At 51.0% G+C, this 16730-nt stretch overlaps 2 protein-coding genes across 2 annotated transcripts; both read left to right on the top strand.

Moving 5' to 3' along the window:
* Nucleotides 1-4224: 4224 nt before the first annotated feature.
* LOC148050700 (ubiquitin carboxyl-terminal hydrolase 42-like) lies at nucleotides 4225-6119 on the top strand. Its single transcript, XM_087741091.1, has 6 exons — nucleotides 4225-4366; nucleotides 4815-4925; nucleotides 5001-5103; nucleotides 5251-5318; nucleotides 5499-5569; nucleotides 6033-6119. Exons 1-6 carry the CDS (start codon nucleotides 4225-4227, stop codon nucleotides 6117-6119), a joined length of 582 nt encoding a protein of 193 aa, XP_087597217.1.
* A 7339-nt stretch (nucleotides 6120-13458) lies between these two features.
* On the top strand, nucleotides 13459-15353 carry LOC148050699 (ubiquitin carboxyl-terminal hydrolase 42-like). The gene is made up of 6 exons (XM_087741092.1): nucleotides 13459-13600; nucleotides 14049-14159; nucleotides 14235-14337; nucleotides 14485-14552; nucleotides 14733-14803; nucleotides 15267-15353. Exons 1-6 carry the CDS (start codon nucleotides 13459-13461, stop codon nucleotides 15351-15353), a joined length of 582 nt encoding a protein of 193 aa, XP_087597218.1.
* The last annotated feature ends 1377 nt before the right edge of the window (nucleotides 15354-16730 follow it).

The raw sequence follows: 16730 nt of genomic DNA, 5'->3' as shown, positions 1-16730 counted from the left end.
CCCACTGCTCCACCACCCTCTGGGTGAAGAACCTTTTCCTAACATCCAACCTAAACCTCCCCTGGATATCTTCCTGCCGTTCCCTCGCGTTCTATCACTGGTCATCAGGGAGAAGAGATCAGCGCCTGCCCCTCCTCTTCCCCTTGTGAGGAAGCTGTAGACCGCGATGAGGTCTCCCCTCAAATCACAAGCATCTGCTCAAGCCATGGGCCTGTTCGCAACTTATCACGTACTCTGGGGCCTATGACCTCACAAGCATCTGCACAAGCCAGATGCATCAGCATCTGCACAGCACAAGCATCCTCACTGCAAATGCCCTGGCTTTTCCCCCTCCATCTCCATCTCTGTCTCCCATCTCCCCCTGCTCTCCCCTCTCCCAGGCACCTTTCTCACCCACTCCACCACCTCCCAGTGCCTCTGTCTGGCTCTGGGTTCGTGTGGCAGATGTTACCTCTCAAGCATTGTCCCAGCCAGGTCACCTGCATCTCCTTCTCATCTCCTGCTCTCATCATGAATGCACCAGTTGTTTGATGGGCTTTTTGACATCATGGGCCCTTTCGTCCTGCCTCCCTTCTGCTGCTAAATCCTGTTCCTGCAAGAGAAGTGACCATCAGTCGGGGTCCCCTCTCGGCCATCTTACCTGCATCTGCCTGACCTGGACAGCTGCTGGGAGCTGTCACCATCAGCCCCGGCTCTGCTTGAAGGCTTCTCCTGGCACAGGTGCAGCTCTGGCTGTGCTTGGGGCGTGCCATGCTTCCGGAGGGAGAACAGCAACACTCACAGTTACTCCTGGGCAACGTCCTGCTGGGAAGAGCTGATCTGAAGGCAGGTTTGCCGCAGGTCCTGAGGCTGGTTCAAGGGTGCTCCCTGTCCCCCAGCTTCACCACAGGTCCCACATATGGCTCCTTCCAGCAGGATTTTGGAAAGCCCGTTCCCAGCTGGGAGCGCCAGGCCAAGGCCACGCGGCAGAAACAGCCCCCAGCCCCAAGGCCCCAGCCCCCAGCTGGCCTCTGACTGCCAAACAGGCTCTCCCTCTAACTGAATTCTCTCCATCTTTAGGAAAAAAAAAAACTTGTGCGCTTTCAGATTCAATAGTCTAAGACTTCTAGAGGGCAATTTGGGCTTCAATTCCAAGAGCAAAAGAATTTCCATTACAGAATCTCAGCCACCACCTCCATGATCGTCTTCTCAGTGACCCACAAACGCTGCCTTGCAAAAAGTGGAATGGTTAATAAAAAGTATTCTCTCCTCCTCCCAAATCTGTGTTTATCTCCTACCCTCAGACTACCCCACTAAGAATCATACTCTTCTTCTGTAGTTACCACCGACCTGAAACCCCTCCAAAGCATCATTCACGGACGTGACTGACAACACTGCGGGTAAGGGAGAACCTTCACTAACCACGCATCCATCCCTTTGGCCTTCTGCAGCGAGGCCTCTGGGACCGAGCACGTCTACATGGACATCTCTGCCTGACAGGAGACAACCGCCTCAAATAAAATAGCTTGGCTCCAGTGAAAGCAAAGAATTTAGAATAATAACATAAACAAATTTAAGAGAAAGCAGGATAGCGGATGAGGCAGAAAAGCTATTTTGTCTCAGCCACCTCTAAGTTCAGAGGAAGTTTCAAGGGTCTTTCTTTTTTTTTTTAATCATTGCCCAGCACAAGTGAGAAAACACACCCCTGCTGTTTCAGTAGAACTGAAAACGACAAGAGTAAGACTATCGAGTCTGTGTAATTACTCTTCTTTCCAGGACACATTGGTCTTTGGTTTTCTTACATCTCAGTGGAGAGCTGTAACTTAAAGCCACGGAGTTCTGATATGGGAATAGCAAAACGTCCTCTGTAAATCTTTGAAAAGAACAGTACATTGAAGGAAAGGGGTTCATATAAACTGTCCAAGACTATAACGCTTTTGAGTATCTTCACCATGCTCATCTTCCTGGTCTTCAGTTTCTTCTAATGACACTATAACTACCATCCCTCAACATAACATTAAACTGTTCAAGTCCTCTTCCAAATGATATAAAATCCAAGACTCCCTACACAGATGCCCATAGGTTTTACTATTCCCATCATTTTAGGTAGGTCCTGCCAAACCTACAACCTGCAAAACCTGAAGACAATCAGCACACAGGCGTATACAGATCTATCTGGTTCTGTCCTTGCCAAAACTGCTGGCTGACCTGTCATCAGCCGGAGGGACTGACAGCAGGCACGACGCTCTCATCTGCCTTAGCTCGGGCACAGCTCTTGGGAAAACGACGGCAGATAAAAGTCATTGGAAATGAACCTGGAAGAGACCAGGTGCTTTGCTACACGAGCCTCACGGACACAGTCCTGTACCCGGGAAGAGTGCAAAAGAAACCCTCAGCACCCGCAATGTTCCAGCCAAAGCTGTGAACAGGCACGCTTACAGCCCTGGGCAGGTTTTTATCCATTTGCCTGCTGCGGCTCGGGAAGAGGTGGGAGCGCTGCCGGTGGGCGAACAGCCCTTTGCCAGCAGCGCATGGGGAAGCCCAGCGGCTGCCAGCTGCGGGAGGTGCCCAGGCCGTGGCAGCTGCGTGGCCTCGAGGGGACACATCCCCGTGTGGCCCTCTGTCACAAAGGGGCAGTGATGCGGCACCCATCCGGTGCTTGTGAGCTCACCTGGCCAGGCCTTGGGGTCCTGAAAAGCGGGCCAGCAAAAGCCAGTTGCGCTGAGCTGGCCTTCGGGGTAACTTGGCTCCTTCCTTTGCTACTTGCTTGCCTACTTTTTCCCGACCATTTCTCGTTTACTGCCCACTTCTCCTCAACTTCCATCCTCTTTCAAAGGTAATTATGATTTGACTTTCAGGACAGAGCATAGAGTAGGTAAATAGGGGATAAAAGTATAGGCTGGTCTACAGCTTCTGAGCCGTAGGCTGAGCTCTTACACCTTTATAGGCTCACCAGGGCTAGGGGTAGAGTTCCTGTTTGCTAACTCTTCTTTCTTTACCAATTCCTAGCACAGGTTAAGTAGCGGGGTGGCAGTGTAGTCTGAGGCATTGAGCTCAGCCTAGAACGACAAGAAGCCCACCCTGAATGATGCGGTAGGAAGGGAGAGAGAAAAGGAGCACGGCAAAGGCAGCCGTTAAAGTAGCGGCTGAAAGCCGGTCCCACCTGCATACAAAGTGGGAAAGGGTGGGCTGGAGAGCCAGAGGGCTCTGCTGCTAACGCCAGCAGCAGGTAAGCAGCAGGTCCTCTTCAGAGAAGGTGACACGCAATGCAGCCTTTCCAAAGGGCCTTGGCAATTGCTGTCAACCGGAGTCCACTGACAGGGACAGCAGGGCCATCAGCCTGCAGCTCTGCAGCAGTTAGAAGTACCACTGAAAGATTTTTGAGGGCGGATGCTGTTCTGTGGCTTACATTTGGGCTTCTTGGAATCATTTTGTTGAGCTACAATTCTTTCTTTGTGATCAGGTGACGGGATTGGTGCTGATCTTCTCTTTCTCGAGCGTGTCCGGACATCCTTTGTCACCCAAAGCTTTCCCCTCTGTTCCCGAGAGAAGCGATGGCCACAATGGGGAACAACTCCGGTGAGTAACGCCTTCACCAGCAGGCTTGGACTTTGTGAGTCCCCAAAGGCAACGGACGTGGCTGGTGCCCCATCCCTGAATGCTGATGTGCTGACAACCTAGAGGGAATTCAGGGCGTTTCCTGATAGCAGCCAGACTCACCCAGGTGTTTTCCATTAGACGCAGGAAAAACGCGTGTTGTCACTCCTCTGCCACTATGTACGAGACTGTGAAAGATGACATTGCTCCTAGAAAGAGCTGACATCAGTAGGGTTACCTTCTGGGCTAGGTACTTGCTTCTTTTCATCAAGTTCCAATCAGGAAAAGGGAAGACTTGACCTGATAAGCCAGCTCAAGAGTCTAGAGGGAAAGGAAGGCAGCCCGAGGCAGAGAAAGCAGAGTGTGGGGTTTGTCGGACTTTCAGCAAAGGAAGCAGGGGAGCAGACTCTTTTCCAAAACTCTTTCCTAACCAAAAAAGGCCAATGGCAGTGTCAGGCTTCCCCCGATGTTTCTCTCTTGGAGGTTAGAGCCAGTTTACCTGGGGGCTCCTCTACAGAAGTCGACGTTCAAAATAGGCTCTCATACAACAACATCGTCTCATCTCTTTTCAAATGTCATTTCCCTGCAGTCCTTGCCAAGGGAATGGCTCTGCCACAGCGCATCCTCTTTCCCCTGGAGAAGATTTGCATGGACTGGCAGCAAAGACAGAGAGCTGGAGCAGGACTCCACAACCTGGGCAATACGTGCTACCTCAACTCCGTCCTGCAGTGCCTGACGTACACACCCCCTCTGGCCAACTACCTGCTCTCGCGTGAGCACAGCCGGTCATGTGAGTACTTCCATGAACATCTCCTTGTAAATCTCTTGGGCACTTCCCAAGGATTCCCAGCATCTGGAATTTGATTGAGGAGAAAAGCAGCCCTTCTTTGTCAGCCCCCTGAGTGCCGTTCTTTGAACGCTCAAGCCTGGAAGGCTCTTGTCCTATCCAGGTGTGTTCATCTTCAGAAAGGCACCACTTTCTAGGCACCGGGTCTCGGTCCCTCTTCCTGCCAGTTCAACTCTCTTTGCTTATTGCACAGAAAACTGCTGTCACTGAAGCATCCCCCTGAAGAAAGTTTTCTATGCACTAAAATGGCCCGGGCTTCTTGGGACATTGGCACCTTGGGAGAAGGGGATTGGAGACTGTTATCTTATCATTTCAAGATCTCCATTAAGTTTCCCATTGTTATGGGTATTCTGCTAACCTGAGAAGCTTCCCTCCCTCCCTCCCTCTTCAGGTGGCCAGCAAGGCTTCTGCATGATGTGCATAATGGAAGCGCACGTTAACGGCGTCCTACACGCTTCAGCCAGGGCCATCCAGCCTTGGGCTGTCCTCAGTGTCCTCACACGTAAGGCATTTCAGGTGCTTTTATGCGCTTTCTTCCCTTCTTGTAGGCGACAGCTACTAACTTCTTCTTTCTTAGGAATAGGAGAACATTTGCGGCTTGGCATGCAGGAAGACGCCCACGAGTTCTTACGTTACACTGTCGATGCCATGCAGAGAGCTTGTCCGAGTGGAAGCAGCGAGTAAGCACAAGCAAATGACCTTTTCAATGCTCCTGAGCTCTTTGGACTTCTTGGTGTACTCCCATCAAGGAATCCCGATGCCCAGGGTTTTCAGACAAAGCAAAACTCTTGGAGGAGATAACTCTCTGCCTTACCATTTCTTTCCAGCTTGGACATCTCTTCTCAAGCAACTACCATCGTCCATCAAATATTTGGGGGCTTTCTAAGATCGAGAGGTACTTTTTAGAAATATTACTGCCCTTAGATTGGTCTGTGGCTCTTTCTCTGGTCGTGGTAAACAGTTTCTAGTACGCAGCAGTTGTGTCCAGTGTCTCCAAAGCGGTACGTCTTGGGCATTGAAATGGGCACAGTTAGCCTCCTTCCCAACCTGAGAAGCATTGCTCTTTGCCTTCCAGTAACGTGCTTGAGCTGCAAAGCCGTTTCCGACACCTACGAGGCATTCCTTGATATTGCTTTGGATATCCAGGTAAGATGTTTGGAAATTGTGGTGCAAAAGGTTTCAAGGCCCCTGCAGGGGCCCGAGCTTATCTCCAGTTAACTCCGTTGACTTACAGCTGTGGGCTGTTGCCACACCAGAGCTTGGTGGTGGATGGGAAAGGAACTGGGCTTCTGTGCTCCTTCTCTGGAAGCCCTCTAAACGGTCTGCCTGTGCTGGGTGCTGGGTGTCAGCTGGGCAAAGAGTAACGATGGTATCTGCAGCCATGATGACACTGTCATGCCACCCTGCTTTGGACTCCCTCAATACGCGTCTGATTGCTGGACGGATGGGGTTGATTGCTTTTGCTACTTTTGACCACGTGTACCACGGGCAACTCTGGTATCGCCCAGGGGTAGCTGCTTCTTGGGATAACGCTGGTACCACACGGGCAGCTATTTCTTGGGATTTTGAGTTTCCAGGAGCTTAGTGCTCTCCTTTCTTTCTCATCCAGGCAGCCTCAACTGTCACTGCAGCTCTGGAAGACTTTGTCAAACCTGAGCAGCTGGATGGCGAAAATGGCTATAAATGTAGCAAGTAAGATTATTACTAAGGACATCTTCCTAGCAGATACTGGGTTAGGGTATTGCATGTCTGGGAGCACTAGTTATGTTTTGACTTAATTGAGAAACCCACTCATGAGACAGCTTGGGGTTTTTTCCTTTTTTTTTCTTCCCCGTACTACTAATCCACCCAAATCATCCGGAACTTGGAAAATAATGCATTCATTTCTAAGATGGGTATTTTTTTCTCTCCTGCCTGAGTAGTTGGAAAGCTTTCATGAGAATTTTATTCCTGGCATTCTCTGCCCTGGAGGTGCTCAACCTTCCTAGCTAGGAAGCTGCCCACTGAACTACCCCTAGGGCCAGAAGGGAAAAGACAGCTCCCATATGCAGTGGGGAGCCAAAGCAAGGAGGAGCTCTGGGCAGGGATTTGGCAACAGCAGCTTCCTCAAGAAACCAAGCAACCCTTTAATTGCCAAGGCTTTTTGGATGCTTGCGTCTCTGTGCAGGAGACCTCAGTCCTTGCAGCAGCAGCAGCCCCTGCCGGCTCTCTGAACAGTGTCATGCCTAGGTCTGGTCTTGTAAAGACTGCAGACTGCTGCTCTCCAAAGTGAGCCACCCCAGACCGAAGCTACCTTCGGTGAGAGCGTGTGGGCTTACGGGGTCTGAAATGCAAACCTGTGCGCACGATAGCCGGGCAAAACAAGCCTTAACTCAGCCCTACGCGGGTGGGGGGCAGAGTGGGGAGAAGATGGGTTGCAACAGTTGGGTCTGTGCTTGTTTCAAGGTGTGACCAGCTGGCCACTGCATCCAAGAGGCTCACAATACATCGCTCCTCCAATGTCCTGACAGTCTGCTTGAAGAGATTTGACGCTTTCTCTGGCAGAAAGATTAGCAAGGTATGGACACAAGCGCACTGCAACTTTGTCTGCTTGGAAGGAGACCTTTCCCGAAGGAGAATCCTGTTTTGGAAGTTGTTCGTGTCTGCACACCACGGCTACCGAGTGCAGCCATCTAAGAAAAATCAAGGCAATAGCTATGCCTTGCTCTTTCCCTTGTGCTAAGAGCAAAGTGCCAACGTGAAGAGAAGCCCTTTCCTGTGCTCGTCAAGAGCTGCTTTGGCCAACAACAGTTTTCTGCCACTGCAGGGATGAAATGGCAACACCTGGTTTGGATGAACTGCGAAGATCTGTTTCTATGCCTCTAGCCTGGGTTTGCTGGCAAGGTTTTCTCAGGCTTCTTCCTAAAGACTCTCAGGATAATTTGGGGGTCCTCTTGGTCTCTCTTTAGGTTGTGCAGTATCCGGAATCTTTGGACCTTGCCGCATACATGTCTCAAGCCCCTGGAGAGCCACTCCTCTATTCCTTGTACGCCGTCCTGGTACATGAAGGGTCCAGCTGCCAGGCAGGACACTATTACTGCTTCGTGAAGGTAGGAGACAACGCTGTGATTTGCACTGGTGTATGGTGTCCGTGTCCTTCAGTGGTGTTCTGCCTGTGGTTTTGCTTTAAAACCCCTGCAGTTCATCTAAAGATAGTGTTGCCTTTCTTTGCAGGCCAGCGATGGACACTGGTACAAGATGAATGATGCCTCTGTGGATCGTTGTGACATCAAGACGGTTCTCTGCCAGCGTGCATATTTACTCTTCTATGCCAGGTAACGACAAGTGCGCAACAGTGCTCAGAATACGCTCCTTCTCCTCTTACTGATCTTGGTGGTGGTGGTGGTCTCCTCCGGCGGATCTGGCTTTCTGGCCTAGGAGAGAATGCCTGTTTGTCCGGTTGAGTTCTGTCTCTTCTGCAGTTCGCCAGCTCCTGCCTTCTCCCTCCTGGTCTGGCACTAAACTGTTGCGCTTGTGTAACTTGCTAGCCGTCTGCTCTCTGAGACTGGCTAGCTGCAAAAAGAGGCCAAATGGAGGTCCAAGAGGGTTTAAGATGCGTTACTGCTCTGAAAGGGACAGACATGGCTGGAAGACCATGATCTCATTCCCAGCTTCTAGCGCTGCTTCAGTCTTCTGCCTGTCACATCAAGTGCTGCCAGAAAGTGACAGGATGAGACTGAAGCCACGAGGAGGCTGCAAGAACAACCCTAGACTAAGATCGCTCTTGCTTCTCCAGGCACCACGATTTGACCCCTCGAGCAGGTGCTGAATGCCAAGAGACAAAGAGCATTTCCATGACAAAGCTGGATCAAGTGCTGAAGAGGGCATTTTCTGGAGGCACCGTGGCACTGAGAAATCAAGAAGGCGGAGAAAATCGGCCCAGCATCCGAGGGAAGAGACAAACACGGGACTCTGCAGGACCTCCCCATCAGCACCACAGCAGGAAGAGAGCGCGCTCTGACACCGAGGAGGAGGAGGAGAAGCTGAGCAGAAGCCAACCAGACTGCCCGCCTCCGAAGCGGAGGCGCATTGCCCTCGCGGAAACGCAGAAGCGCGCTTACTGCCAGCTGCCGCGTGGCAGTGGGAACCTGTGCAGCTCTTCCCAATGGGAGAGGAACAGCCCTGATAAGGGCAGAAGCTCAGGAGGGGAAGGTGTGCACGGCTCGAGCGGCCACAGAGCAGACTCGCATCCTGGTTCGGTAGGTGAGCGGCAGCTGGGCGAAGCCTCACTTCAACAACGTCCTCTCCCACCAGTGCCAGTTCACCCAGAGCCTGCAGGCCCTTGCCAGGCACATGAAAACCAACCATGCAGAAAGAGGAAACAGGCCTGTGAAGGGGAGGACGAAAGTGCGCCCGAAAGAAAGAGGCAAAAGACAGAAGCGAGCATCCTGGTGATCCAGAATTGACAAAGAAATGCAAGAAAGTGAAGAAGAAAAAGAAATCCAAAGAGAACTCTGGAGAGGAGGACTCAAAAGTGAGCAACGTTTGCAGCATCACCAGCAAATGTTGCCTCACGCTTTGCCAGGTGTTTCAGGCGTGTGGCTTATGGAAAGAAACGTTCAGGACTTGTGACTGAGCTTGCCACCACAACCTGCAATTTACCATCAAAGGCCGCAGACAAACATCATCAAAAGAATGCTAACCATCAAACTTGACATTTACAAGCAAAATAAAATTGCCATCATAAGCAAAGCCAGTCCAAAGTGGTGCTTCTCATTTCTGTAGAGAGTTTGACCACGCAAGAAAGAACAGAAGGGTTCGCAGGTTTTTTGAAATTTTTAACTCGAGACTTCCGTTATGAAAGCACCCTTGTGATCCAGAAGGGTGGAAGCTTTCTACAGCTGCTGAGCATGTGAAATTAGCATGTAGACATCTCAGGGGAAAAAAAAAAATGCCTGGGAACAGAGCATCTCCAGTGCTGCTCGATTAGGGACTCAGGTCGCCTGCCTGTGATTCACGTTGTCTTCTCCCAAGTGCAGCATCCCGTGCAAGAGAGACAAGGAAACCAAGGCATTACAAGCATTGCCACTGACGGTCCCCATCAACAGGGTCATCTTGTTGAGAAGCTGGTTTCCTGGCAAACTTGGCCAGCGGACTTTGTGTAAAAAAGACCACACTTCCCCTTGAAGACGCTTCTGCAGTGTCCCACAACAGCTGCAGTTCATACGCCTTCTGGCCCATTTCTCAGCCTGTCACAAGGCGTCCTAGATAGGAAATCAGTTTCTGAGGCAAAACCGAGGTAGAAACAGGTAGGCACTTCTCCTCACAGAAAGTATAAAACACTCAGCTCCCAAGCGTACTGGGAGAGTCACTGCAAAAGGAGCGAAGGTGCTTGCTTCTCCATCGGCATCCTCTTTTAACTCCAAAAGCCAGTGTTTGGGACTACTGTGCCCTCTAGAAACCGAATCCAGCGAGAGAGGCGTTGGGAATGGGGACGTGAGCAGGAACAGGGTCGAGGTGAGCAGCCAAGCGCAGGGATCTTTCTTGGCAGCAGTCCTGCTCTGGTGACCTGTGTAAAAGTCACTTCTTTGCCAGCCGAGGAGAGAGGCAAGGAGACTTCAGCAGAGAATTACCAAGGGGATTGATTCTCTTTATTTAGCCATGCATATTGCACCTGCGTAAAACAGTTCTCCATGCCTGCCCTAGCATCTTCTCAGGCACGTAGGACATCAAAAACCATCTTCACAAATCGCAGACAGACTCCTGCCCTAGCAGCTACTCAGCCACCAGTAACATCACAGGCACCTGAAAAAGCAAGGGGCCAGTCCCTGCCACGAATGACATCACCGACACCTAAGCAGGCCATGCGTCTTGTCCTATCTATCTGCTACTCAGCCCCAAGTGCTATCACCAGCATCCGCACAAGCAATTGAAAAACTCCTGCCCTATCAGTTCCTCAGCAGCAGGTGACACCACAAGTACCTGCAGCAGAAGCCAGCTTCCTGCTCCTTCCCCACCAGCTGCTCAGCCACCAGCGTCTTCACAAGGACCTGCACAGCAGGAGCATCCTCAGTTTCCACATGCCATCTTTTCCACCTCCATCTCTAGCTTGTCTCCCGTCTCTCTGGGCTCTTCTCTCTGCCAGGCACTTTGCTCCGTCACTCCAGGACCTCCCAATGCCTTTTACTGTTATTCTGCTTCTGTGGCCGATGTCACCTTGAAAGCCACGTGACCTGCACCTATTTCTCCTCTCCCTCTGCTTTGTGCTCTGGCTCTTTGATGCATTTTTTCACCTCAGAGGCCCTTCTGCCCTGGCTCCCTCCGGCTGTTAAACCCTGGTCCTGCAAGAGAAGTGACCATCAGTCGGGGTCCCCTCAAACAAATTTAAGAGAAAGCAGGATAGCGGATGAGGCAGAAAAGCTATTTTGTCTCAGCCACCTCTAAGTTCAGAGGAAGTTTCAAGGGTCTTTCTTTTTTTTTTTAATCATTGCCCAGCACAAGTGAGAAAACACACCCCTGCTCTTTCAGTAGAACTGAAAACGACAAGAGTAAGATTATCGAGTCTGTGTAATTACTCTTCTTTCCAGGACACGTTGGTCTTTGGTTTTCTTACATCTCAGTGGAGAGCTGTAACTTAAAACCACGGAGCTCTGATATGGGAATAGCAAAACGTCCTCTGTAAATCTTTGAAAAGAACAGTACATTGAAGGAAAGGGGTTCATATAAACTGTCCAAGACTATAACGCTTTTGAGTATCTTCACCATGCTCATCTTCCTGGTCTTCAGTTTCTTCTAATGACACTATAACTACCATCCCTCAACATAACATTAAACTGTTCAAGTCCTCTTCCAAATGATATAAAATCCAAGACTCCCTACACAGATGCCCATAGGTTTTACTGTTCCCATCATTTTAGGTAGGTCCTGCCAAACCTACAACCTGCAAAACCTGAAGACAATCAGCACACAGGCGTATACAGATCTACCTGGTTCTGTCCTTGCCAAAACTGCTGGCTGACCTGTCATCAGCCGGAGGGACTGACAGCAGGCAAGACGCTCTCATCTGCCTTAGCTCGGGCACAGCTCTTGGGAAAACGACGGCAGATAAAAGTCATTGGAAATGAACCTGGAAGAGACCAGGTGCTTTGCTACACGAGCCTCACGGACACAGTCCTGTACCCGGGAAGAGTGCAAAAGAAACCCTCAGCACCCGCAATGTTCCAGCCAAAGCTGTGAACAGGCACGCTTACAGCCCTGGGCAGGTTTTTATCCATTTGCCTGCTGCGGCTCGGGAAGAGGTGGGAGCGCTGCCGGTGGGCGAACAGCCCTTTGCCAGCAGCGCATGGGGAAGCCCAGCGGCTGCCAGCTGCGGGAGGTGCCCAGGCCGTGGCAGCTGCGTGGCCTCGAGGGGACACATCCCCGTGTGGCCCTCTGTCACAAAGGGGCAGTGATGCGGCACCCATCCGGTGCTTGTGAGCTCACCTGGCCAGGCCTTGGGGTCCTGAAAAGCGGGCCAGCAAAAGCCAGTTGCGCTGAGCTGGCCTTCGGGGTAACTTGGCTCCTTCCTTTGCTACTTGCTTGCCTACTTTTTCCCGACCATTTCTCGTTTACTGCCCACTTCTCCTCAACTTCCATCCTCTTTCAAAGGTAATTATGATTTGACTTTCAGGACAGAGCATAGAGTAGGTAAATAGGGGATAAAAGTATAGGCTGGTCTACAGCTTCTGAGCCGTAGGCTGAGCTCTTACACCTTTATAGGCTCACCAGGGCTAGGGGTAGAGTTCCTGTTTGCTAACTCTTCTTTCTTTACCAATTCCTAGCACAGGTTAAGTAGCGGGGTGGCAGTGTAGTCTGAGGCATTGAGCTCAGCCTAGAACGACAAGAAGCCCACCCTGAATGATGCGGTAGGAAGGGAGAGAGAAAAGGAGCACGGCAAAGGCAGCCGTTAAAGTAGCGGCTGAAAGCCGGTCCCACCTGCATACAAAGTGGGAAAGGGTGGGCTGGAGAGCCAGAGGGCTCTGCTGCTAACGCCAGCAGCAGGTAAGCAGCAGGTCCTCTTCAGAGAAGGTGACACGCAATGCAGCCTTTCCAAAGGGCCTTGGCAATTGCTGTCAACCGGAGTCCACTGACAGGGACAGCAGGGCCATCAGCCTGCAGCTCTGCAGCAGTTAGAAGTACCACTGAAAGATTTTTGAGGGCGGATGCTGTTCTGTGGCTTACATTTGGGCTTCTTGGAATCATTTTGTTGAGCTACAATTCTTTCTTTGTGATCAGGTGACGGGATTGGTGCTGATCTTCTCTTTCTCGAGCGTGTCCGGACATCCTTTGTCACCCAAAGCTTTCCCCTCTGTTCCCGAGAGAAGCGATGGCCACAATGGGGAACAACTCCGGTGAGTAACGCCTTCACCAGCAGGCTTGGACTTTGTGAGTCCCCAAAGGCAACGGACGTGGCTGGTGCCCCATCCCTGAATGCTGATGTGCTGACAACCTAGAGGGAATTCAGGGCGTTTCCTGATAGCAGCCAGACTCACCCAGGTGTTTTCCATTAGACGCAGGAAAAACGCGTGTTGTCACTCCTCTGCCACTATGTACGAGACTGTGAAAGATGACATTGCTCCTAGAAAGAGCTGACATCAGTAGGGTTACCTTCTGGGCTAGGTACTTGCTTCTTTTCATCAAGTTCCAATCAGGAAAAGGGAAGACTTGACCTGATAAGCCAGCTCAAGAGTCTAGAGGGAAAGGAAGGCAGCCCGAGGCAGAGAAAGCAGAGTGTGGGGTTTGTCGGACTTTCAGCAAAGGAAGCAGGGGAGCAGACTCTTTTCCAAAACTCTTTCCTAACCAAAAAAGGCCAATGGCAGTGTCAGGCTTCCCCCGATGTTTCTCTCTTGGAGGTTAGAGCCAGTTTACCTGGGGGCTCCTCTACAGAAGTCGACGTTCAAAATAGGCTCTCATACAACAACATCGTCTCATCTCTTTTCAAATGTCATTTCCCTGCAGTCCTTGCCAAGGGAATGGCTCTGCCACAGCGCATCCTCTTTCCCCTGGAGAAGATTTGCATGGACTGGCAGCAAAGACAGAGAGCTGGAGCAGGACTCCACAACCTGGGCAATACGTGCTACCTCAACTCCGTCCTGCAGTGCCTGACGTACACACCCCCTCTGGCCAACTACCTGCTCTCGCGTGAGCACAGCCGGTCATGTGAGTACCTTCATGAACATCTCCTTGTAAATCTCTTGGGCACTTCCCAAGGATTCCCAGCATCTGGAATTTGATTGAGGAGAAAAGCAGCCCTTCTTTGTCAGCCCCCTGAGTGCCGTTCTTTGAACGCTCAAGCCTGGAAGGCTCTTGTGCTATCCAGGTGTGTTCATCTTCAGAAAGGCACCACTTTCTAGGCACCGGGTCTCGGTCCCTCTTCCTGCCAGTTCAACTCTCTTTGCTTATTGCACAGAAAACTGCTGTCACTGAAGCATCCCCCTGAAGAAAGTTTTCTATGCACTAAAATGGCCCGGGCTTCTTGGGACATTGGCACCTTGGGAGAAGGGGATTGGAGACTGTTATCTTATCATTTCAAGATCTCCATTAAGTTTCCCATTGTTATGGGTATTCTGCTAACCTGAGAAGCTTCCCTCCCTCCCTCCCTCTTCAGGTGGCCAGCAAGGCTTCTGCATGATGTGCATAATGGAAGCGCACGTTAACGGCGTCCTACACGCTTCAGCCAGGGCCATCCAGCCTTGGGCTGTCCTCAGTGTCCTCACACGTAAGGCATTTCAGGTGCTTTTATGCGCTTTCTTCCCTTCTTGTAGGCGACAGCTACTAACTTCTTCTTTCTTAGGAATAGGAGAACATTTGCGGCTTGGCATGCAGGAAGACGCCCACGAGTTCTTACGTTACACTGTCGATGCCATGCAGAGAGCTTGTCCGAGTGGAAGCAGCGAGTAAGCACAAGCAAATGACCTTTTCAATGCTCCTGAGCTCTTTGGACTTCTTGGTGTACTCCCATCAAGGAATCCCGATGCCCAGGGTTTTCAGACAAAGCAAAACTCTTGGAGGAGATAACTCTCTGCCTTACCATTTCTTTCCAGCTTGGACATCTCTTCTCAAGCAACTACCATCGTCCATCAAATATTTGGGGGCTTTCTAAGATCGAGAGGTACTTTTTAGAAATATTACTGCCCTTAGATTGGTCTGTGGCTCTTTCTCTGGTCGTGGTAAACAGTTTCTAGTACGCAGCAGTTGTGTCCAGTGTCTCCAAAGCGGTACGTCTTGGGCATTGAAATGGGCACAGTTAGCCTCCTTCCCAACCTGAGAAGCATTGCTCTTTGCCTTCCAGTAACGTGCTTGAGCTGCAAAGCCGTTTCCGACACCTACGAGGCATTCCTTGATATTGCTTTGGATATCCAGGTAAGATGTTTGGAAATTGTGGTGCAAAAGGTTTCAAGGCCCCTGCAGGGGCCCGAGCTTATCTCCAGTTAACTCCGTTGACTTACAGCTGTGGGCTGTTGCCACACCAGAGCTTGGTGGTGGATGGGAAAGGAACTGGGCTTCTGTGCTCCTTCTCTGGAAGCCCTCTAAACGGTCTGCCTGTGCTGGGTGCTGGGTGTCAGCTGGGCAAAGAGTAACGATGGTATCTGCAGCCATGATGACACTGTCATGCCACCCTGCTTTGGACTCCCTCAATACGCGTCTGATTGCTGGACGGATGGGGTTGATTGCTTTTGCTACTTTTGACCACGTGTACCACGGGCAACTCTGGTATCGCCCAGGGGTAGCTGCTTCTTGGGATAACGCTGGTACCACACGGGCAGCTATTTCTTGGGATTTTGAGTTTCCAGGAGCTTAGTGCTCTCCTTTCTTTCTCATCCAGGCAGCCTCAACTGTCACTGCAGCTCTGGAAGACTTTGTCAAACCTGAGCAGCTGGATGGCGAAAATGGCTATAAATGTAGCAAGTAAGATTATTACTAAGGACATCTTCCTAGCAGATACTGGGTTAGGGTATTGCATGTCTGGGAGCACTAGTTATGTTTTGACTTAATTGAGAAACCCACTCATGAGACAGCTTGGGGTTTTTTCCTTTTTTTTCTTCCCCGTACTACTAATCCACCCAAATCATCCGGAACTTGGAAAATAATGCATTCATTTCTAAGATGGGTATTTTTTTCTCTCCTGCCTGAGTAGTTGGAAAGCTTTCATGAGAATTTTATTCCTGGCATTCTCTGCCCTGGAGGTGCTCAACCTTCCTAGCTAGGAAGCTGCCCACTGAACTACCCCTAGGGCCAGAAGGGAAAAGACAGCTCCCATATGCAGTGGGGAGCCAAAGCAAGGAGGAGCTCTGGGCAGGGATTTGGCAACAGCAGCTTCCTCAAGAAACCAAGCAACCCTTTAATTGCCAAGGCTTTTTGGATGCTTGCGTCTCTGTGCAGGAGACCTCAGTCCTTGCAGCAGCAGCAGCCCCTGCCGGCTCTCTGAACAGTGTCATGCCTAGGTCTGGTCTTGTAAAGACTGCAGACTGCTGCTCTCCAAAGTGAGCCACCCCAGACCGAAGCTACCTTCGGTGAGAGCGTGTGGGCTTACGGGGTCTGAAATGCAAACCTGTGCGCACGATAGCCGGGCAAAACAAGCCTTAACTCAGCCCTACGCGGGTGGGGGGCAGAGTGGGGAGAAGATGGGTTGCAACAGTTGGGTCTGTGCTTGTTTCAAGGTGTGACCAGCTGGCCACTGCATCCAAGAGGCTCACAATACATCGCTCCTCCAATGTCCTGACAGTCTGCTTGAAGAGATTTGACGCTTTCTCTGGCAGAAAGATTAGCAAGGTATGGACACAAGCGCACTGCAACTTTGTCTGCTTGGAAGGAGACCTTTCCCGAAGGAGAATCCTGTTTTGGAAGTTGTTCGTGTCTGCACACCACGGCTACCGAGTGCAGCCATCTAAGAAAAATCAAGGCAATAGCTATGCCTTGCTCTTTCCCTTGTGCTAAGAGCAAAGTGCCAACGTGAAGAGAAGCCCTTTCCTGTGCTCGTCAAGAGCTGCTTTGGCCAACAACAGTTTTCTGCCACTGCAGGGATGAAATGGCAACACCTGGTTTGGATGAACTGCGAAGATCTGTTTCTATGCCTCTAGCCTGGGTTTGCTGGCAAGGTTTTCTCAGGCTTCTTCCTAAAGACTCTCAGGATAATTTGGGGGTCCTCTTGGTCTCTCTTTAGGTTGTGCAGTATCCGGAATCTTTGGACCTTGCCGCATACATGTCTCAAGCCCCTGGAGAGCCACTCCTCTATTCCTTGTACGCCGTCCTGGTACATGAAGGGTCCAGCTGCCAGGCAGGACACTAT

This window comes from Nipponia nippon, unplaced genomic scaffold (assembly GCF_047370975.1).
Source record: "Nipponia nippon isolate SJK-2023a ecotype South Korea unplaced genomic scaffold, ASM4737097v1 scaffold_72, whole genome shotgun sequence".
NCBI lineage: Eukaryota > Metazoa > Chordata > Aves > Pelecaniformes > Threskiornithidae > Nipponia > Nipponia nippon.
The sequence above is the reverse complement of the archived record's forward strand: the minus strand, read 5'-3'. Positions and strand labels throughout refer to the sequence as shown.